At 41.8% G+C, this 22,897-nt stretch overlaps 1 protein-coding gene across 1 annotated transcript in view; it reads right to left on the bottom strand.

Moving 5' to 3' along the window:
* LOC143784198 (inactive phospholipase C-like protein 1) overlaps nt 1-22,897 on the bottom strand; it is a 379,071-nt gene that overhangs the window by 76,509 nt on the left and 279,665 nt on the right. The window contains exons 2-3 of the mRNA XM_077272131.1: nt 18,204-20,675; nt 15,049-15,252 (exon numbers count right to left, since the gene is read on the bottom strand). Coding sequence (XP_077128246.1) covers nt 15,049-15,252; nt 18,204-20,675 — 2,676 coding nt within the window. The remainder of the gene's footprint in view (nt 1-15,048; nt 15,253-18,203; nt 20,676-22,897) is intronic.

The following is a 22,897-nucleotide window of genomic DNA, read 5'->3' as shown; positions in this document are numbered from 1 at the left end:
TTAAGGGGAAGTAAGAATAATAGAGTTTTAAGAAAAGATTCACCTGAAGGGTTATTTTATGAGCAGATTTAAAAAACCATGCAGTTTTCAGTCAAGAAAAAAAACAACAACTGTGTGCATGAAATTTTGGAAATCTCATAGCTTTAGCTGGTACTTTAAAAAGTAGGTTTAAATTAGCATTAAAAAAGCAGATAAAAGTTGCAACATATAAACAGTCTAATTGTTGCAGATTTTGCTGCAGGTTACCTGTGTATCTACAGTACATCAAAACTCGCAAGTCCCAAAAAAAGAAAAGCTGTCACGCTTAAAAAGTTAAGTCATTATATTCACTACCTATCACTTCTAGCCCCTGCCAGGCTCTATATAACATGGACTAGTCTCCAGTGATGACTTCTAGTCCCACGTGACTGCTCTAGGTGTTCGGAGGCTGCATCGGTCTCATGGGATGAAACATCATTGCAAGACACTAATTTGTACCTGGACCATCAGGACAACACTCAATGAAAAGTCAGAATCACCAAGGTATGGAAGTATAATTTTTTTTCTCTTTTAGGTGTTTTTTTCTGTAAGTAAATCAGTATCGGAACGATTTGGTGCGGATCTGACACTGCCGTATTTGGTGGGTTCGCAAACATGCCAATTGTGAACATACCCTTAGCATGGTTAGCACATTCAGTAAAGACAATTTTTGTACAGAGTAGCGGAGTATGTTGGTGCTGCACAAGAAATAAAGTGCAAATATAGGGCAGCATGGTGGAGGTTGTATGTTCTCCCCATGTTTGTGTGGTTTACTCTGGGGTCTCCAATTTCCTCCCACACTCCAAAGACATACTGATAGGGAAATTAGATTGAGCCCCACTGCGGACAGTGATGGTAATGTCTGTAAAGTGCTGTGGAATATGATGGCGCTATATAACTGAGTAAAATAAAAAATAAATAAATGGTAGAACGTCAAATGATCAGAGAAAAATCACTACAACTATTTAGACACGGGAAACAATTACACAGCAGGGAACTGAGATGTATTCATTAATTGTCAAAATAATTTGTCTTACTCAAGACATATGCATTGATTTTTCGTGGGAGATCAGTAATGGAACAGCTGCAGACTATACCTTTCAATTTTCAGCTGTCATTACTGTTTTTGTTTTTTGTTTTTTTTATCAATGACCTCAATATCCTGGGTGTAATTTGAAGATCAATATCAAATACATAAAAACTCTGAGATTTATTACACTCATGTTATGAATTTATATATTATTTAGAAAGTGGAATAAATAGGGCTAACAAATTTTGTTCATATCTCTGCTACTGCAGGTTTCTCGGCTACTGCAGGTTTAACCATGAAAATGCCGTCAATCTGCAGGCCCCATGTTATAGAGCGGGGTCAGCAGAGTAGATTGATATATAATGTTGTGAGAAAATATTAATTATAACCTGTGTTTTAAACATCTTTTCTGACAAAATTATTGTCGCGGTGTGACTCGACCCAACGGAAGGTCGGTCAGCTAACGGCACAATACACATACAACGGGGATGGTATAGGTGAGAGGAAGGCCCTACCCGTAGGGAATGGTCACCACCTGAGCTCAAACCTGAGCCTGTCCCTGAACTCCCCTAATGCCTTATGTGGGTCCTTCCCCCCGCCACCATCAGGATACCTCTTCCCTAGTAGTCACCTATTATTGCCCTGGCTATTGCACTGGCCGGCAAGGAACACTAGCCTCACCTCTGCAGATAATACAGACAGGGGGAAGTGACAAACACTGAAGGGACAAGGTAACAAAAACACCACACTTAGTTTAGGAACACCACTGCTAAGCTCCACGCCGCAGATAACAGCAACTGAACTCCAAACACCAGATGTGGCTGACACCAGAGCGCTGCTCCTGTTAGGCTGGTCTCCAGAAAGGATCTATATCACCAACAGTCAGCTGATGCATCAGGTGACCTTTCAAAGGATGGCGGGAGTGGTCAGCTACCCAGCAGCACTGCAGTAACATCAGATTGCCAGCAGGGGAAAGAAACTGACATTAACCCCGATGGTCCAAAAGGAAAAAAAGTTTTAATAAAATGAGTAGAACCAGAGCTGCCACAAATCCAAAAATGGATCGTAACAATTATATAATCAATCTAATCTTCTCCCCCTGTTTTATAACCTCCTGCAGACTGGACTGCATTTTCATGGTGACAGGTTCCCTTCAAACACTACTTGACAATTTAAAGGCATTGTCCAGTACCTTGATATTAATGATCTATCGCAAAAGTTCTTCAAAATCTGATTGGTTAAAGTTCAACACAAGACACCCCACACCGATCAACCATTCATAGGCACTACAGCTCATATCTTGCTAAAGCAGGGATGAAAAACTCAAATACACAGATGGCCACATTTAAAAACTAGGACAAAGTCGCAGGTCAACCTTGATATTTATTTAAAAAAAAGTCTGCAATAAAGGTCTACAACTGAGTAAGTTTTTCCTTATCAAATATAACCAGAAACCTTTTCATATGGACACAAACTTTGAGGGGTTGTCCCACAAACAAGGTACATTTTAATTAATTGATCTTAAAAGTCAGATCATATAACCGGAGCATTGGGTATATCCTCGTGATGCAAATCCAAGTAAAAGAGAAAAATGTTCCAGCTTCTTTGATAAAATGTAAAACTTTAATCCATCATATAAAATAGTAGAGGACACACTCCTGGGACAATGCCATATCACAAGTGAAGAAAGCTACGCGTTTCGACCATACGGTCTTTGTCACAGCTGTGACAAAGACCGTATGGTCGAAACGCGTAGCTTTCTTCACTTGTGATATGGCATTGTCCCAGGAGTGTGTCCTCTACTATTTTATATGATGGATTAAAGTTTTACATTTTATCAAAGAAGCTGGAACATTTTTCTCTTTTACTTGGATTTGCATCACGTCGAGTCAGGACGAAGTTCCGTGCTTCTTGCATATATCGGTGAGCTGGCTTTTTTTCTTTCTTTGTACTATATCCTCGTGAGCAGGGGCGCACATAAAAATGATCCCATATGGGGTCCCATTGCAAAAGATCTATTTGCCCCTCCCTCCCCCCAAAAAACAAATATTTGCTGGGGTCACAGAAGAGCTTCCCTTTCCTTGTGCTCATTGTATGATGCCAACAAAAGTGCTCCCCAAACAGTTTTATACCCCAACAGTGAATTTTTCCACAGTATGCTCCACATGTACAATATGGTGACCCTAATGTACCACCCCCCACAACCAGCCCCCCTGGGAAGGTATGGTGGCCCCAATAGAGTATGATGCCACAACTTTAATCCCCAAACAGCTCTCCACACAGTATAATGGGCCCCATATAGTCTTCCACACAGTATAATGGGCCCCATATAGTCTTCCATACAGTATAATGGGCCCACATAGTACCCCATGCAGAATAAAGCGACCCACATATTCCTACATGCTGAATAGCCCCACACTGCCTTCCATACAAAATAATGGGCCCCACATGGAGTTCCATACAGTATAATGGGCCCCACATAGTCCTCCATACAGTATAATGGGCTCCATAATAAATGTATAATGTGAAAGAAAACTAAATTAACTAAAAAATACACATATTTGGTGTCACAGTGTCTAGAATGACCCGACCTATAAAACTGTCACACTATTTAGCCCCTTCAGTGAACTCTGTAAAAAAATAATAAAACAGTGGCAAAAAACTAAATGCATTCAAAAAGTCAAATGCAAATAAAAATGGTATCAATGAAAATGTCATATTGTCCCACAAAAAAGAAGCCACAATACAGCTCCATCAGCTGAAAAATAAAAAAGTTATAGCTCTCAGAATACAGCGATGTAAAAATTACGGTATACTTTTTTCTATAAAATAGTTTTTATTGTGTAAGATAAATCTGCTTCTTTCTCCTCTTGGACTGATCATTCATTTTCCAAAGTCTCAATTCATGGTTAAAATCTGTATTCAGTGAAGACTTATATTTACATTCCTAAGCTAAAAGTGGACAGTTGCTACTGATAACTGCTAAAATTTTATCAGTAGCAGCAGTCATTTCCCATTTCAGCAATGTAAAAACTGACTTCATTGAATACAGATTTTACCTGTGAATTCGTAATTTTGAGAATCAATGATCAGTCCAAGAGGAGAGAGAAGCAGATTTCTCTGATAAGATATTACAAAGTTGCTTATTTTTATGTGTACTATTGACTTATGAAATAAAAATTAAAACAGCATTTACTCTCTAAGCATCTTCTCGTTGCTTCTCTCAGCACACCCTGCTTGTTCACTGTCTATTCAGAATTAGCTAGGGTGGTCTGCATTCTGAGATGTGTATTATATGCACCTTATAGTATGCTATACTCTGTTACACAAATACTTTCAAGAACTATATTGTAACATTCAGCACCACACTGTTGAAATGTTGTGACTGCAAAGTACCATATTTGAAAAGTCAATTTTGTATGAAATTATATTTCTATATAAACTGTAAGGAGATGTTTTATTGAAAGCATAAAACCAAATTCATCAAAACTTTTCTGGTGGGTGTGAAAAAGCTTTTTTAATCAAGATGCAAGAGAGCAAGTATGAGAAACCTTGGGCGATAGCCTCTTTAGTTACTGCAAAGGCTTTTGATTCAATGGAGTGGAAATTCTTGCAGCGTGTGCTTCAGAAATTTGGTTTCTCAGACAAATTTTGCAGGTAGATTGAACTACTTTATTATATGCCCAGAGCGAATATCCTGGTTAATGGCTTGCTATCGGACTATTTTGACTTGGATAGGGGAACTAGACAGGGCTGCCCAATATCCCCAATGCACTTTGCTTTGCAATCAAGCCAATTGCACTTGCAGTTAGACAGGACCCTGTAGTGGAGAGAATCAATATAAACTCTAGGGTGGGTAAAGTGGGAGTATATGCTGATGATTCTGTACTCTTTCTGGATAAAATAGAGCAATCTCTTCCAAGGGCAATTGACTGTTATGATCCCTAGTGGCTGAGGATCACAAATAGACCAGCAAGTGATTAAACTAAGGACGAGCTCTAGGGAGATGGTAACTGGACTGATCGCAAATCTGAACCTATCCAACACAACTAGAGGTAGCCGGTGAACGTGCCTAAAAAATTACTAGACGTCTCGAGCCAGCCTGAGGAACTAGCTACCCCTGAAGAGAAAGAAAGACCTCGCTTGCCTCCAGAGAAATAATCCCCAAAGATATAGAAGCCCCCAACAAATATTAACGGTGAGGTAAGAAGAAGGCACATACGTAGGGATGAAATCAGATTCAGCAAAAGAGGCCCACTAGTACTAGAAAGCAGAAAAATAGAGCAGGGGTCTATGCGATCAATAAAAAAACCCTTACAAAATATCCATCCTGAGATTTCAAGAACCCACACACCAACTAACGGTGTGTGGGGAGAAACTCAGCCCACTAGAGCAACCAGCAAGCGAGGGAATTACATTTTAGCAAGCTGGAACAGAAAACATGATAAACACTGCTGATCAAAAAATGAGCAAACAAAACTTAGCTTGTCCTGGATGGACTGGGAGCAAGGTAGTCAGAAAGAATCTGAGTAGCACTGATTACATCGACAGCCGGCAACAAGTGGAAGTAAAACAGAGCTATATAGGAACCTCCCAGAGGATAATGAACCAGCTGATAGCCAGAGACCAGCAGGATAACAGACAAAGCCACCAGGGGGAGCCCAAAGCAAAAGTCACACGATACCACCAGTGACCACAAGAGGGAGCCTGAAAACAGAGTTCACAACAATTGACCTTATTAATTGTTTTGGGGAACGGTCTGGTCTTAAAATTAACTGGAGTAAGTCTGTGATTATGCTGTTAGTAACCAATATAACTGTACCCGTGCTATGTGGTTTACAGGTAGGACAAAAATTTAAATATTTAGGCATCATAATTAATCAAAATCCGATTAGAGACCTTAGAGATAATATACAGTACAGACCAAGATTGTTGGAAGACCATTCCCGGTGACTACCTCTTGAAGCTCATCAAGAGAATGCCAAGAGTGTGCAAAGCAGTCATCAAAGCAAAAGGTGGCTACTTTGAAGAACCTAAAATATAAGACATAATTTCAGTTGTTTCACACTTTTTTGTTAAGTATATAATTCCACATGTGTTAATTCATAGGTTTGATGCCTTCAGTGTGAATGTACGATTTTCATAGTCATGAAAATACAGAAAAATCTTTAAATGAGAAGGTGTGTCCAAACTTTTGGTCTGTACTGTATACCCTTTGGGAGATATGATGAGGGATAAGTTTGGGATATGGTCCCGACTTCCCCTATCCGTGGCGGGCAGAGTCGGATTAATTAAAAGGATAATTCTTCCCAAATGCTTATATATGCTGGAACACACATCATTAAGGGTCCCTAAGAGTTTCTTTAGGAAAATACATAGCATGATGGCAGCATTTATATGGGGTCCGTCAAGATCTAAATTAAGTATTGGATCCCTCCAGAGGCCCAAAAACCAAGGTGGATATGCAGTCCCTGACTTATATTTGTAATATCTGGATGGTCAACTACGATACTTAACCCCTTCACGACATGCGCCGTACTAGTACTGCGCATGTCGTGTCTCCCCCTTTGATGTGCGCTCCGGCGGTGAGCCAACATCAAAGTCGCAACATGTCAGCTGTTTTGTACAGCTGACATGTGCGCGCAATAGCGATTCACCCGCCGCTATTAACTTGTTAAATGCCGCTGTCGGACAGAAATGAGCGCATCGCCAACCCCCGTCACATGATCGGGGGTCGGCGATGCATCAGGATGTTAACCATAGAGTTCCTTGAGACCTCTATGGTTACTGATGCAGGCCTGCTGTGAGCGCCACCCTGTGGTCGGCGCTCATAGAAAGCCTGCATTTCAGCTATCTGATGATCGCTGCTATGTAGCAGAGCCGATCGAGTGGTGCCAGCTTCTAGCCTCCCATAGAGGCTATTGAAGCATGGCAAAAAGAAAAAAAAAATGTTTTGAAAAATATGAAAAACAATATATATATATATAAAAGTTTAACCCCTTCCCGACATCTGACGGTATAGTACATCACATGTCGGGACCCCCGCTTTGATGTGCGCTACGGCGGTGAGCGCACATCAAAGCCGGGACATGTCAGCTGTTTTGAACAGCTGACATGTGCCCGCAATAGGCGCGAGCAGAATCGCGATCTGCGCGCGCCTATTAACTAGTTAAATGCCGCTGTCAAACGCAGACAGCGGCATTTAACTACCGCATCCGGCCGTGCGGCCGGATATGAGCGCATCGCCGACCCCCGTCACATGATCGGGGGTCGGCGATGCTCCTCCATTGTAACCATAGAGGTCCTTGAGACCTCTATGGTTACTGATTGCCGGTGGCTGTGAGCGCCCCCCTGTGGTCGGCGCTCACAGCACACCTGCAAATCTGCTGTGTAGCAGCGATCTTATGATCACTGCTGCATAGCAGAGCCGATCGGGCTGTGCCTGCTTCTAGCCTCCCATGGAAGCTATAGAAGCATGGCAAAAGTAAAAAAAAAAAGTTTTTAAAAATGTGAAAAAAATAAAAAAAATATAAAAGTTTAAATCACCCCCCTTTCGCCCCAATCAAAATAAATCAATTAAAAAAAACCCCAACCTACACATATTTGGTATCGCCGCGTTCAGAATCGCCCGATCTATCAATAAAAAAAAGCATTAACCTGATCGCTAAATGGCGTAATGAGAAAAAAATTCGAAACGCCAGATTTACGTTTTTTTGGTCGCCACGACATTGCATTAAAATGCAATAACGGGCGATCAAAAGAACGTATCTGCACCAAAATGCTATCATTAAAAACGCCAGCTCGGCACGCAAAAAATAAGCCCTCACCTGACCCCAGATCACGAAAAATGGAGACGCTACGAGTATCGGAAAATGGCACAATTTTGTTTTGTTTTGTTTTTTGCAAAGTTTGGAATTTTTTTTCACCACTTAGGTGAAAAATAACCTAGTCATGTTAGGTGTCTATGAACTCGTACTGACCTGGAGAATCATAATGGCAGGTCAGTTTTAGCATTTAGTGAACCTAGCAAAATAGGCAAGCAAAAAACAAGTGTGGGATTGCACTTTTTTTGCAATTTCACTGCACTTGGAATTTTTTTCCCGTTTTCTAGTACACGACATGGTAAAACCAATGATGTCGTTCAAAAGTACAACTCGTCCCGCAAAAAATAAGCCCTCACATGGCCAAATTGACGGAAAAATAAAAAAGTTATGGCTCTGGGAAGGAGGGGAGCGAAAAACGAAAACGGAAAAAGCTCCGGGGGGTGAAGGGGTTAAATCACCTCCCTTTCGCCCCATCCAAAATAAAACAATAAAAATAAAAAAATCAAACCTACACATATTTGGTATCGCCGCATTCAGAATTGCCCGATCTATCAATAAAAAAAAGCGTAGCGAGAAAAAAATTCGAAACGCCAGAATTACGGTTTTTTTGTCGCTGCGACATTACATTAAAATGCAATTACGGGCGATCAAAAGAACGTATTTGCACAAATGTGGTATCATTAAAAACGTCATCTTGGTACGCAAAAAATAAGCCCTCACTCGACTCCAGATCACGAAAAATAGTGACGCTACGGGTATCGGAAAATGGCACACTTTTTTTTTTTTAGCAAAGTTTTGAATTTTTTTCACCACTTAGATAAAAAATAACCTAGACATGTTTGGTGTCTATGAACTCGTAATGACCTGGAGAATCATAACGGCAGGTCAGTTTTAGCATTTAGTGAAGCTAGCAAAAAAGCCAAGCAAAAAAACAAGTGTGGGATTGCACTTTTTTTGCAATTTCACCGCACTTGGAATTTTTTTCCCGTTTTCTAGTACAAGTCATGGTAAAACCAATGGTGTCGTTCAAAATTACAACTCATCCCACAAAAAATAAGCCCTCACATGGCCATATTGACGAAAAAATGAAAAAGTTATGGCTCTGGGAAGGAGGGGAGCGAAAAACGAAAACACAAAAACGAAAAAGGGCCGGGTTTTTAAAATATTGAGTAAATCAAGATGGACTTAATAATGCAGAAACTCATCTTATGCATTTTTTGGGTGGGCATACACTGTGTGCAATACTGGAGGGTTCATACAGACCACCCCAGGGTTTGTTATTTGCGCATAGCTTAGCAATACAGGTTTGGCAAGAAAGTAAATGTATTTTGAAATTCACCGATCAAATTGGGGAAATTTAGATATGGAATAATCCCGAGTTCTCGCACCTTCAAAATTTACAGGACCCAGGTTTCTGGAAACAAAATGGAATAACGACACTTAATCAGTTTTTTGAAAATGAAACTTTGGCTACTTTCACACTAGCGTCGTGCACTGCACGTCGCTATGCGTCGTTTTGTAGAAAAAACGCATCCTGCAAAAGTGCTTGCAGGATGCGTTTTTTTCTCCATTGACTTGCATTAGCGACGCAGTGTTACGCATTGCCACACGTCCCAACCGTCGTGCGACGGTTGCGTCGTGTTGCGTCGGTCCCTCGCCACCAAAAAACGTTGCATTTAACGTTGTTTGGTGCGTCGAGACCGTCTTTTCCGACCGCGCATGTGCGGCCGGAACTCCGCCCCCGCCTCCCCGCACATCACAATGGGGCAACGGATGCGTTGAAAAACAGCATCCGCTGCCCCCGTTGTGCGGCGCTTTCACTGCTTGCGTCGGTTCGTCGCAACGACGCAATTCGTCGTGCGTCATACGACGCTAGTGTGAAAGTAGCCTTTATTGTCATTCGAACAAATTCATGTCAGGTTCAGAATTCCCCACAGAGACTTTTATAGATATCTGCAACTGAGACACGCCATGATGTACCAGTTCCCATTTCCAGAATGAGAATATCTAAATATCCACTGATCGGAGTATTATCAACTCAAGAACCTACAGATATGATATCCTCCCTCTATACCTTTTTGTTAAACTCTAAAATTGCATCCACTCAGCTCGCTGTAGACCGTAAGAGGCGACACTTAATACCCTCCATCACTGATGATCAGTGGAGCCATATCCTGGAGGCACATACGATGGTGTCGCAAGCTGCAAATAACAAGTTAATACAATTGTATATTCTTCACCAATCCTATCTGACCCCAAGTAGATTACATAAATTTGGTAGCAGCTGATGAATGTCATAGGTGTGGGGAATCCGGGGCTGACTTCTGGCACCTTATTTGGAACTGTAGAATTATACGAAGATATTGGAGTGAGGTCATAGCTACATTGGAGCGGATTATGGGGATACCGATCAAATGTAGTCCAGAGTTGTGCTTCCTAGGTGCCGTGGATGAGGAGATGTGGGTCCACCATGATAGAATATTTGTTTGGGAAGTTCTATTGATGGCTAGGAAAGCGGTAGCATTGAGGTGGATGGGAGGGGGAAATCTCCTTCGATTAATCAGTGGAAGAAACTAGTGAATGACATAACTCCTTATGAAAACATATTATACAGAAACAGAGGATGTCCCCAGAAATTTGAGAAGATTTGGGAAAGATGGTGCAACACGCCATTGACGCACTTGGCTCCTGGAGCTAAGGTCTCTTCACTCGCAATATAGTCCCTGATGTAAATCCATTCTGGATCATGAAAGTGATGATTTGTGTGGAATTAATAACGCGTCTATTATAACCTGACCTGGTACGAGCTTAAAAACTTTTATAAAGACTTTGTTGATTAGGAAGTGCAATGCCTGGTAGAATATATTATACTGAAGGCTGTGTTTTATTTGTTTGTTTGTATACTTTATTATTGAAGGTATGATGTCATATCTATGTCAATGCGAACGTTGATACACGGATTATTTTAACTCTATGCTATGTTGCCATATGTTTGTTATCTTATTTCGTGGAATCTTTCAATAAAAAGAGTTAAAAAAAAGATGCAAGAGAGAATTGATTTTTTTCATACAAAAGAATTAGGATGTGAATTTTTTCCTACATTTTGACTTTGAAAAGTCGAAAAATTTCTGCACAACGCAAAGCTGTTCAAAAATGTTATGACTTTTGACTTTTTGTCCTGCTCCAACAAAGTATAACAAAGGCAAGATGGGGGTGTGATGGGGAATGGCGACTCTTCCCCCTCCACTTGTCTAATTCATGACGAGAGCAGGCATTCCTTACGCCACAAATCTTGCTCCAGTCTCAGACTGGAGTAACATTTGTGACGGGGAGTACATGGAGGCGCTTGATACTTGGTGCCTCACACTTCACCTTGCACCCATATCAAGACTGGCATGAAAAGTGCCTGTCTTGATAAATCGGGGCCATAGTGTTTTCACGGTATTCTCGTTAATTTTACTAAAAGGTAGTTCTCACTTATGATCTTTGGCGAGGCACCTCTCCTCTGCCGCCCAGCCTTCTGTTTGCTGAGAGGCAGTGCACTCCTAAAGATTGACAGTTCATACCAGATGCATAGTCGCTCAGCAGGTTCTTCAAACTGTGCACACTTGGATGCAGCTACCCGGATTATGGGTTCCAGCGAACAGGCCAGCTTTACATCATTGCTTACAGTGCTTTATTTGAAAGAGCCTGAAAGCACTGCGTATGCTCGATCATGCTGCTACACTGCAGCAGTGGCTAGTAACCTAGACAACGAGCATTAAACAATAACAGTAAAAATCCCTATGTTCCTGTGAATAAAAATTATTTTTACTAATATTTAAATTGCAAACTTGTTTGATTTTAGCAGCAGTGATGACACATCATTTCTTCTTAATGATGTCAGACGTAAATTCAGTAGGCGCAGAGACACAGGATATTATCTTTATGTTGACACTTGAGTTGATGGTTATTGTAACTTATTGTCTGCTATCTTTGCAAGACAGAGACTCAGGGTCACTGAACAATGGAAGTTTGCCTAATATGTTGATTGACCATTGGAAGAACACAGGTGGCCGAGTGGTTAAGGCGATTGTCAATAGAGCAGATCTGTGTTCTTCCAGCTGGGGCCATAGTCCCCTAAGCTGACATCCTGTAGAAAGTTCCTGGCTGTGGTTTTGTAAAGTTTCTGGACTCTCCCTTATATGGTTCACAACTATTGTCCTTCAAGCCACATCCAGAGGTCAAGAGGATGGCGTGATGAGATTAACTTGCATTGTTTGAGGATTTAATCAATTTGCATAGTTTGTTCTTCTTTGTTTTGCAAGTCAACACGCCACAGGAACAACACAATGGTCAATAAAGATATTAAGCAAACATCCATTGTTCAATGACCCTGCAACCCTGGCTTGCAAAGACAGCAGACAATAAGTATCAGACAATAACTATCAACTGAAAGCCGACATAAAGATAACAGTCTATGTCTCTGTGCCTACTGAATTTATGTCTGTCATCGTTAACAAGAAATGCTACGTTGTAACACAAGCATATTGCAATTGACTGATTTACTTTACTGATGTTGAGAAAACCATTTTAACTTCATTAAAATAAAATCTCACCCTAGCATCACTGAATTAAATGAACAATTAAATGAGTAAATATTAACCAAATGATATATAGCAACTGAATCATAAATTTATCTTGTGTTAATGCTTGAAAATGAACAAGAAAATATCTTAAGAGGAACCTGTCATTTGATTCATGCTGCCTGAACCACAGACAGTATGAATAACACATCGGTTGAGTTATTGCAGTCATGCATGTTTTACTCTGAAAGGTGTTGTGAACTCTGTTTTTGGGCTCCCTCTTGTGGTCACAGGTGGTACTGTGTGAGTGCTGTCTTTGGGCTCCCTCTGGTGGCTCTTTGTGTCATTCTGCAGGTCTGAGGCTGGTTCAGCTGTCTCGTTATCTGTTAGCTGGTTTCCTATTTAGCTCACCTGGACTTTCAGTGGTTGCCTGCTGTCGATGTATTCAGTGCTATTTTGATCTCTCCTGAATCCCTTCGTTATCAGTCTCGCCAAGAGAAGCTAAGTTTTCTGTTTGGTTATTTTTTGCTCATCAGTGTTCAATATGTTTCTTGGTTATTTATTTGTCCTTGTCCAGCTTGCTAATATGTGATTTCCTTGCTTGCTGGTAGCTCTAGGGGGCTGAGTTTCTCCCCTCACACCGTTAGTTGGTGTGGGGGTTCTTGTATTCTCAGCGTGGATATTTTGTATAGGATTTTTTACTGACCGCACAGTCCCCTGCCTGTCTTCTGCTATCTAGTATTAGTGGTCCTCATTTGCTGAATCTGTTTTCATTTCTACGTTTTGTATTTTCCCCTTACCTCACCGTTATTATTTGTTGTGGGCTTCCTATATCTTTGGGGTCATTTCTCTGAGGCAAGTGAGGTCTTACTTTCTCTATAGGGGTAGCAAGTTTCTCAGGCTGCGTCGAGACGTCCAGGAATTTAGGCACGTTCACCGGCTACCTTTAGTGTGTTTGTTAGGATCAGGTTTTGCGGTCAGTCCAGTTACCACCTCCCTAGAGCTCGTTCTATGTTCAGTAACTTAGCTAGTTCATTCTGTGATCCTCAGCCACTAAGGATCATAACAGAAAGGCTGTGGCATTTCAGAGAAAAGATCCTTTGAAAAGTCAGTCATGGACTATGCATGGCGGCTCCCGAATGGCTTCTCTCTGTTATATCTCCTTTATTCACACATAGGGATAGGCCACTGGGGACAGATCTCTTAGGCTAGTCATCTGAGATGCATAGTTCTTGAATTACTTTTCAAATGATCTTCTCTCTGAAACACTAAGTCTAACATCCATGACTGCAATAATGCAGGTGGTATCCAATACATACAGCCTGTGGTTCGGGTAGCCTGAATCAGGTGACCGCTTCCCTTTAAGGTCATCCATGGAGTGCTTCAAAGCTATCAGCAATATATGGAAGAATTCTCTAATTTTGTTATAAAGTCTATATGAAACAAACAAAAAAAAAAAAGAGTATTTCTGAGGGTGACAGAGCACAAAAAACAGAAAAGAGACAATGAAGTGACTGTCTATAATGTGGTGATCACACAATGCTGTCCAGCATCATTACTTGGATCCTGTTCTGTGTAGATTGTAAGCTGATATCGTTTGTACATGTCCCCTAATTGTATATTGCTGTGGCATATGTTGGCGCGATATAAGTAAAAATTATTATTATATTTGTGTATTTCTGTTGCGGCCTTTTAATCTTATTTGATGAGTTCTCTCGTTTCCACTAGTTTCCATCAGTTTACCCAACAGAACAAAGGCTCATACACTCAGCAGTTTTTTGCCGTATGAGAAAAACGGACCGAGCTTCATCAGTTTCTTCAGATTTTCACCAGAGTTTGGTCAGAGTTTCAACATTTTTTTCACTGATGAGAAAAAAAAATATTCTCCACCTTCGAGCTCGTTCAGAGATCCATGTACGAGAAACTCGTACCGATTATTCAGATCAGTCTTGGATCAGAGTTTGATCAGAGTGTGGTCCGAGTGTCACTGTTTTTTCTCGTACGTGGAGAAATCATAAAAAACAGTTTCCCCACTTTTCTATAGCTGTTCGATTTTTTTTCACAGATCTATTGACTTGCATTGAAAATTTTGATCAGACGCTTGGATCAAAATCAGAAGTTTCCGCGATTTCCCTATGCATCACTCGGGCCGCAAAAAATGATGGTTATGTGAATGGCCCCATAGCATAATCTATCTGTGAAAAACATGGATAGCATTTGTGCGTAAAATTTGGATGTCTGAATCAGACCCTCTCCTATGGCATCCCATTTTTTTTTTGACTTGCGTTGCCGATTTTGACGTGCCAATCGGATCAATATCAGACAAGTCTGACGATTTTGCACGAACCACTCGGTTCGAGGAAAACATCTGACAATCTGGCATGTGAGCAGCCCTATAGATTGACACAGGTATGAGTGTAAGCCGTGAAAGAAATGGATAGCATTTGTAAGAGAAAAACTGAGTGAATGAGCCCTTAGCGTAGGTGTCCATGTTTATCGGGTGAAAATCAATCCTACAAAAACTTATGACAATGGCAAAATGTCGATGTAAGATGTAAAGGATGTTACACAGATGTAAGTGATGGTTAATAGATCATAAGTCAGTACCAACCGTTTCATAGGAGCTGAGCAGTTTTTTCTGCACATCAGGTATGGTTCCTAAGGACTCCAGATAAGGGTAACTGTCTTTCATGATGAGGTTCACAGATGGCGTGCTGTCACTATTCACCAGGCGGGATGCGAGCGACAGCATACACTGCTTGAGGCTGGAGCTGGTAGGGAGTCCACAGAGCTCCTTCAGGGACACCAGAGCATTCTACAGGAGAAGAAATAAGAAGACGAATCAACACAAGCGCAAACACCACCACACTCTGCTTAACTCTGCAGAACCATTGTTATGTCCACCATAGACTGTCTTCTTAGTGTTAAGAAAAAGTTTGACAGTCATTTAAAGGGGTTGTCCGACATTACGGTACAAGTCTGCAGTCACTTTACGTGGATTCTCCGGTGCCGGCGGCAGAAACGGCGAACACGGGTCCACGACAATGTGATCTGCATACATGCCGTCACTTGCCAACTAGACTGACGCAGCCTCGATTAATGCAAGTTCATTGAAAGAGGGCAAACATGTCTAGTTAGAATGTAGCAGGAAGAATGCAAATCGGATACTCGCAGTCACATCACCGCCCGCTCCCGTGTGCTGTGAGGATTCACAAGTCTGCAGTCATATAGTCACTGCAGACTTGTACCCTAAGTCTGGAGCACAGTATTATTTACTTCAAGAGTTTGGCCAATTTCCCTGTACCCTTCGTTTCACTTTTTCTTTATACAGATCTTTTTTACTTCAGTTCTTACATAGAACAGCATTTTTAGTGGCCAAATATTTTTTCTGTTATTTTTTAACACTTTATTTTGATTTTTTTCCTTTTTTTGTCCCCCAATCGGCTCCATACAGTATTATTGTTTTATAATTAACCCTTTATAGTAATTCTGGCCTCTATGCTGTAATAATGTTCTGAGGATGCACATTCAGTTGAAAGGAAACACTGATATCGGCAGCCCCTGGAGCAGGCCACGATCGTCTCAGAGGTCTGAAGGCCACACAATGGAGCCTGGGGGACACATGTTTGAGACCCCCTGATCAATATCTTACCTGGTTTCACTCTTAGGCCGGGGTCACACTTGCGAGTGCAATGCGAGAAACTCGCGCGAGTCTCTCGCCTCAATACCCGGCACTCGGGACCGGAACATTCAGCTACATAGAAAAACATGTAACCGCACGCTCCGGTCCTGAGTGCCGGCGGCAGTGCCAGGTATTGAGGCGAGACACTCGCAAGTGTGACCCCGGCCTTAAATAACATAAAAAGTACATTTCCAGGAGCAATATCTAAGGTTTTGGCCAGCACTGGTTTACATAAAAACATATATTAAATATCACCTGTCACCAGGTCAAAAGTGACCAAATTTGTTCTTCTATAATTTCTGCTGCTCCTCTAAGCATTCAGGTTTTTCTTTTTCTAAATTCATCATGCTGTTCCAGGGGCCTTTTTAATTACTGCACACAATATGCTAATTTTCAAGGTCTTTAACACACAGGGTTCACTGGGGGCGTGTCTTTAGGCTGCTCTGCATATTTACACTAAGCACCGCCCCCTTAAGAAACACCATAAAATTAGCTTATTGGCTGCATAAATAAAAAGGTCCACATCTTTGAAACCGTCAGGCGGGTTTAATAAAAAAAAAAAAAAGGTGAAAAATAGATAGATAAAAAATACTGCAGAGGAGCAAGTACAAACGAGAGCAAACCCTGGCCACTTCTGACCTGATGACAGCTCCCATTTTATGAAATACGTGTTTAGACTGAGTTTACTATTGTCAACTATTAAGACTAAAATTGGTAGTTTGTGTCATTGCATTTGCATACTAATTGTTTTGCTCACTGCAGGGGCAGTGGGATTGGCTAAAGCCTTGATAATGAAAACTGGTATTATTAATGATGATGGTTAGATCTCTGGCACAATTATACTTTCATGTGCTGCAAATAAAACCATCTGCATTCAAAGCTTATGTTACATGGAGCAACTACGGATCAATGGGGAAAATATAGTAAAATGTAACACATCTTTTAGAAGTATTTTTAAATATATATTTTTTAAGGGAATTCATCATCTGGTAATTGCTATATAATATGAAAAAGAGTAGTGTGATGTAGGGTAAGAGACCCTGATTCCAGTGATTTGTATTGGGCTGCTTAAATCTGTAGTTTATCGCTTGCAGATCTAGCCCTGCTCTGAATGCTGAGCTCTTAATAACCCCGCCCACACCACTAATTGGCTGGTTTCTGTGTGCACAGTGCATAGGCAAAAAGCTGCCAATCAGTAGGGAACGCAGGGTTACATAGAGGAGGTCTACATGGTAAGAAACAACTAGTCCTCTAGTAATAATCTGCTGATAAAACACTGATTTTATTGAAACAACAAGCAGCCCAGTAAATGATACATTAGTGGAATCAGGGTCTCTACACCTACATTATGCTGCTCTCAGATTACATAGGAAAAAACTAACATTCTCTTTAAGCTATTAATACCAATAAGTATACTCACAATAACTGTATTGGTAGAGGAGTCATTGACTTTAAATGGCTTACATGAGCTAAAAAAACATGGCTGAAAGGGCTGTGATCATAAGAACACTTGGGTAAAGAATCACTAGACTAGAAAAACCATGAGAATAATTGAGATTGTTCTTAGAGATTTGTTTTGTTGTTTTAGTTGACAATGAAATATGGTCAAAGGTAGAAAATGTGGTAAAATGAGAAAATAATCCCCCGCCATACTCATCAGGGGTGTAAATATTGCGGTCAGGGAAGGAATGATAGCGACCGAGTCCATCCTGGAGGGGTCCGCCTCAAATTCAGCCGGATGTGAAGCATGCTAGATGCTGGCAGTGAGATCTGGGTGACCTGGATAGACACATTAGTCTTACCATAGCTCTTGAGGACGCCGGTTCTAACCTCTTCCGTCTTCTTTTCTTGTTTGATGTGCATGACATTGCTTACGATTGAGAAGAGTCTCTGCTAACGCTCACTTGGGTACAGAGGAAATTAGCAAATACACTTTACAATCTAGTATCTACGCAGCGGAGATGACAAAGAAAAAAACTGTTTTATTCTGATATTCAGCCACTTGATCATGGTATGGTAAGTTGAGCATGTCCTTTATAATGAATAATCAAACAAATTAACTAAGCCCAACAAGCGCAGCTTACCTGCATGTTTTCTCGGACATCTGTGGCTTCCCTCAGAGGATGAACAGCAAGTTTAAAGATGTCATCCAAAACTTTAAGGCCAGTGTTTCTTAGCATTGTGTAATCCCTGGCTTTTTTCCCTATCCTTGCAGATAATCCACGTTTTTGAGCCTTTCCTCCTCCTGCTCTGTTGGTAATTGCAATGTGAACAAACAGTTTAGCATGCTCCATTGTGTCTCCGACAAAGGAGCGTAGCGGCACATGTCTGTATCCAGGCTGTAAACACTCAATGGGTGTAGTATACTGGCCAATAAATTCATCCCCAATATAGTCATCGTCAAGAACCATAAAGCGCACCATGGCTAACTCTGGGAGGTTTACCTGAAATTCAAAGCTTTCATCAAAAATTGGGTTGTCACCATTTTGTTGCATTGTTTTAGTCCTTTGTTCTGCACAATCGGCGGGGATGCCATGAATTTCGATACACACATATGGGTCAATTACATCCCCTTTCGCACATGCTCCTTTTGGTTTAGGGAAATTTTGTCCACTGATGATTTTGATGTGAAGAACCTGAGGGGATACACCAGGCACAACGCCTTTAGTGTTCGCACTAAAATACGACACTTGATCGCGCATGATGGATGGTCGAAGAATATACCCACAGCCACCATTTTGAAGGAACCAGCCGATATTGAGATCCATCATTGGACCTGGAGTCTGAAAATTCATAGCCACAATCTGACAACCACAATTCCAATAATCCTGCGGATTCATATTACTTGAGTCTATTCTCATTGGACTTGGATAAACCCTTGTTAAAAACTTTTTATTGTAGTTTACAAAGTCTTCTGGATACTCGTTAGCAATCCGACTAGCTTGGCTCTCACTAAAAGAACAGATTTCACCATAACTTTGGTTTTTCATGGAGACATCAAAATCTTTGTACTGCACCGATTTGCAAATTGATACTAAATCTGATAGTTCTCTACAAAGCTTGATCAATCTCTGTTCTCCAAAATAATCTTCTGACATTCTTCGAGACATTTCAGCCTCCTCATCTTCATCGGTTACTTCTCCTTCTAAGAGGTCAAAATCGGATGGCAGCTTTTTACCTTTTACAATAATCTTTTTCTTAAGTTTTTCAGGGGATGGAAGGTAGGAATCTGCTGGTAAAGTCGTTTCTGTGTAGAGTTTACTCCCAAAGATCTTCTTTATATGTTGCACCATTACCTTTTGCTGTTGTATAGAGCAGTGGTTGCCAATGCAAAGTATAAGAGGATACTCAGAGGAGACGAAGGCATATTTGTTAATTACTTCAATAACGTTACGAAAGGCTAATGGTGAGGTCATGCTATTTCGATTGCAAATGATTGGCTCGTTATCTGGTCCATCACTGACATCAAGCTCAATGCTTCTGCAAGCCATTTTCAGCGCCCTCACATATCCATTAATATCTGCTGGACCTCGAAATTGGTCTTCAATTAAGTAAGTATTGTGGGAGGCGTTGATATAATAGTGTGACAATGGTTGTGTCATGTCCTGGCTAACCTTTTTATGAACAGGATCAAATATATCACATTCCTGGGACAAAAGATACTTCGTAAAACCATCAATGGTAAGAAAACCCTTCAAGCATCCTTCTTGAGTAAGCTCATACTCTTGTATTATGTCCAAGCACATATCTTCTGTTACCTGAGTCATCCCTTGCTCAGACTCTAAGAACAATAGTAGATCGTTTGCATCTAGGTACTCTTTATTTTTGGAAATTTGTACAAGAAGAAAATACACTTCGGGCCTTGTACATAGTTCACTAAAAGCTTCACAGAATTCTTCTTTGGTCACCCTGGTGGTAAGTTTTTCTTTGCTCTTTTGGATTTCTTTAAACTTTAACCTAACCTTTGTTTCTTTAATAGCAGGAGAAAGCTGTTTGATCAGTTCAACTGCCGTATCTTCTAACATAATGCCATTCCCGTCTACATCTGCGGCATCAAAGATAGATTTTAACCAGGTAAATCTGGGTGTATTTTGCCCACCTTCTACCAAATCCAGTGATTGCTTGCTATGAGAGACTAGATATCTTAGACCTGAGACCCAAATATTGGCCACGTCAGCTGAATTCGCCACCAGGTCTAAAGACTCATAATTCTCCCCATGAATTATTGAAAATGCACTGTCCTCACAAATTTGGTCTGCGAGTCCATTGTTCCTGAATGTTTCTGTGTTTTTGCCAAGTCGTATTTCTTTGATGGCAGAAATGTCCAACTTGGCCTTTTCGAGATCTTTTTTAGAAGGCTCCCAACGTAAAGCCTGCAAATCAGCGTCAAGTGTGAAAAATCGACTGTAGATGCGAGAGTTTGGACGCACTTTCTTTAATTCACAACCTCCTTGCATAAAACTGATGCAATCGCTGGCGCTGCTTATTTTCTTCTCCGATGGCATGCTGCTAAACGATACCGTTTTCTTTCTGCCAGGTTTTTGGTTTGCAGGGTCCTACAGGAAAAAAAGAAAGTCTATAAGAAACAAAATTGTTACATTGACGCGGTCACAAAATAATGTACCCCATGCAGTAGTGTAACGTGAACAGGCAGTTTTTTGTGGGAGAGACACTCAATGGGCATCATTACTTTTGAAGGAGATTTTAAAGAAGAATTAATGTTTTCTAAAGGGGGTATCGACACATGGTTAGGGGGCACAACACTTGCTCTGCCCCAGGTACTAAACACTACGCCATGGATCCTATATATTAAGTAAAAAATAGAAACAATTTGCAATGCTTTTACTAGAAGAAATAGGAACATTTCATGGCCCTAACGAGCAGACACTCCATTTTTAAGGCACTTGCAGTAAATTTTGTGGAATATCTATTAAAGTTTTATCAGTTAATTAAAAGGCATGAGGTATAGAGAACACAGTAAGGCTGCAGACCTGCTGCCGTACATTACCCATTTATTATTATGGTGCTTGAACCTCCTAGGTTCAAGCAACATATTGTAATCCGATTTCTTATATTTTCTTCTTATTCTTCTCCGCGTTTTCTGCAATTAATGCGGCCCGAACCGCTCGGCGCAGAGACCCAGTTCAGGCGGCGTTTCGAAGGCCTCGGTGGGGACAGGTGTGCTATGACTTTTATAGTCGATCCGATATGTAGATTTTATTTAAATCGCATTTAAAAAAAAAAATTTCCCATAGGAAATAATGGCGAACTTTCCATTACCCCCAACTTGACCTTCCAAAGATGGCAGCTATGCAAATGTACGGTGTCCATTTTAGGACATGATCATTTATCAAAGTCAAACATCAGAATAAAGTGACTATGACACCCTCTCATCCCGTATGTGAAAAGTAAGTGCCCCCCCGGCCCCGTGTGTGAAAAGTAAGTGCCCCCCCGACCCCGTGTGTGAAAAGTAAGTGCCCCCCCGGCCCCGTGTGTGAAAAGTAAGTGCCCCCCGGCCCCGTGTGTGAAAAGTAAGTGCCCCTCCGGCCCCGTGTGTGAAAAGTAAGTGCCCCCCGGCCCCGTGTGCAAAAGTAAGTGCGCCCCCCGGCCCCGTGTTCAAAAGTAAGTGCGCCCCGGCCCCGTGTGCAAAAGTAAGTGCGCCCCGGCCCCATGTGCAAAAGTAAGTGCGCCCCCGGCCCCGTGTGCAAAAGTAAGTGCGCCCCCGGCCCCGTGTGCAAAAGTAAGTGCGCCCCCGGCCCCATGTGCAAAAGTAAGTGCGCCCCCGGCCCCATGTGCAAAAGTAAGTGCGCCCCCGGCCCCGTGTGCAAAAGTAAGTGCGCCCCCGGCCCCGTGTGCAAAAGTAAGTGCGCCCCCGGCCCCGTGTGCAAAAGTAAGTGCGCCCCCGGCCCCGTGTGCAAAAGTAAGTGCGCCCCCGGCCCCGTGTGCAAAAGTAAGTGCGCCCCCGGCCCCGTGTGCAAAAGTAAGTGCGCCCCCGGCCCCGTGTGCAAAAGTAAGTGCGCCCCCGGCCCCGTGTGCAAAAGTAAGTGCGCCCCCGGCCCCGTGTGCAAAAGTAAGTGCGCCCCCGGCCCCGTGTGCAAAAGTAAGTGCGCCCCCGGCCCCGTGTGCAAAAGTAAGTGCGCCCCCGGCCCCGTGTGCAAAAGTAAGTGCGCCCCCGGCCCCGTGTGCAAAAGTAAGTGCGCCCCCGGCCCCGTGCGCAAAAGTAAGTGCGCCCCGGCCCCGTGCACAAAAGTAAGTGCTCCCCGGCCCCGTGCGCAAAAGTAAGTGCGCCCCGGTCCCGGGTGTGGAAAAGTAAGTGCGCCCTGGTCCCGGGTGTGGAAAAGTAAGTGGCCCCCCTGGTCCCGTGTGTGAAAAGTGCTGCTGTAAAGCTGGCAGCGCTGTTCAAGCACCGTGTATTTCCTTCAGGAAATGCCCATCTAGTTACTTATGTTCCTGCTCCAATTCTACTTAACATGTGCTATAATTCTTGTAGATAATTAATTTGTACCACCATAAACTAGTACTGAACAGGTATTAATGGAGAAGCAGCAGCAATAAGGTTAGTGCCATACATATTGTACAACAGTATTATAGAGATAGCTGACATATACACATGGGAGAGTTACTCATAATTGATAGATGTTAAAGGGAACCTGTCAGCAGGAAGTTTATACCCCCGATCCTCAAACTATTTATATGTGCATGTAGCTCTTTCAAAGACAAGTCCAGCAATAAGTTTACATTACCAGTCTGCTCATCTATTACTGAGAAATCAGTATTT

The sequence above is a fragment of the Ranitomeya variabilis genome, chromosome 7 (genome assembly GCF_051348905.1).
Source record: "Ranitomeya variabilis isolate aRanVar5 chromosome 7, aRanVar5.hap1, whole genome shotgun sequence".
Lineage (NCBI taxonomy): Eukaryota > Metazoa > Chordata > Amphibia > Anura > Dendrobatidae > Ranitomeya > Ranitomeya variabilis.
Note: the sequence above shows the minus strand (reverse complement) of the source record. Positions and strands in the feature narration are given on the sequence as shown.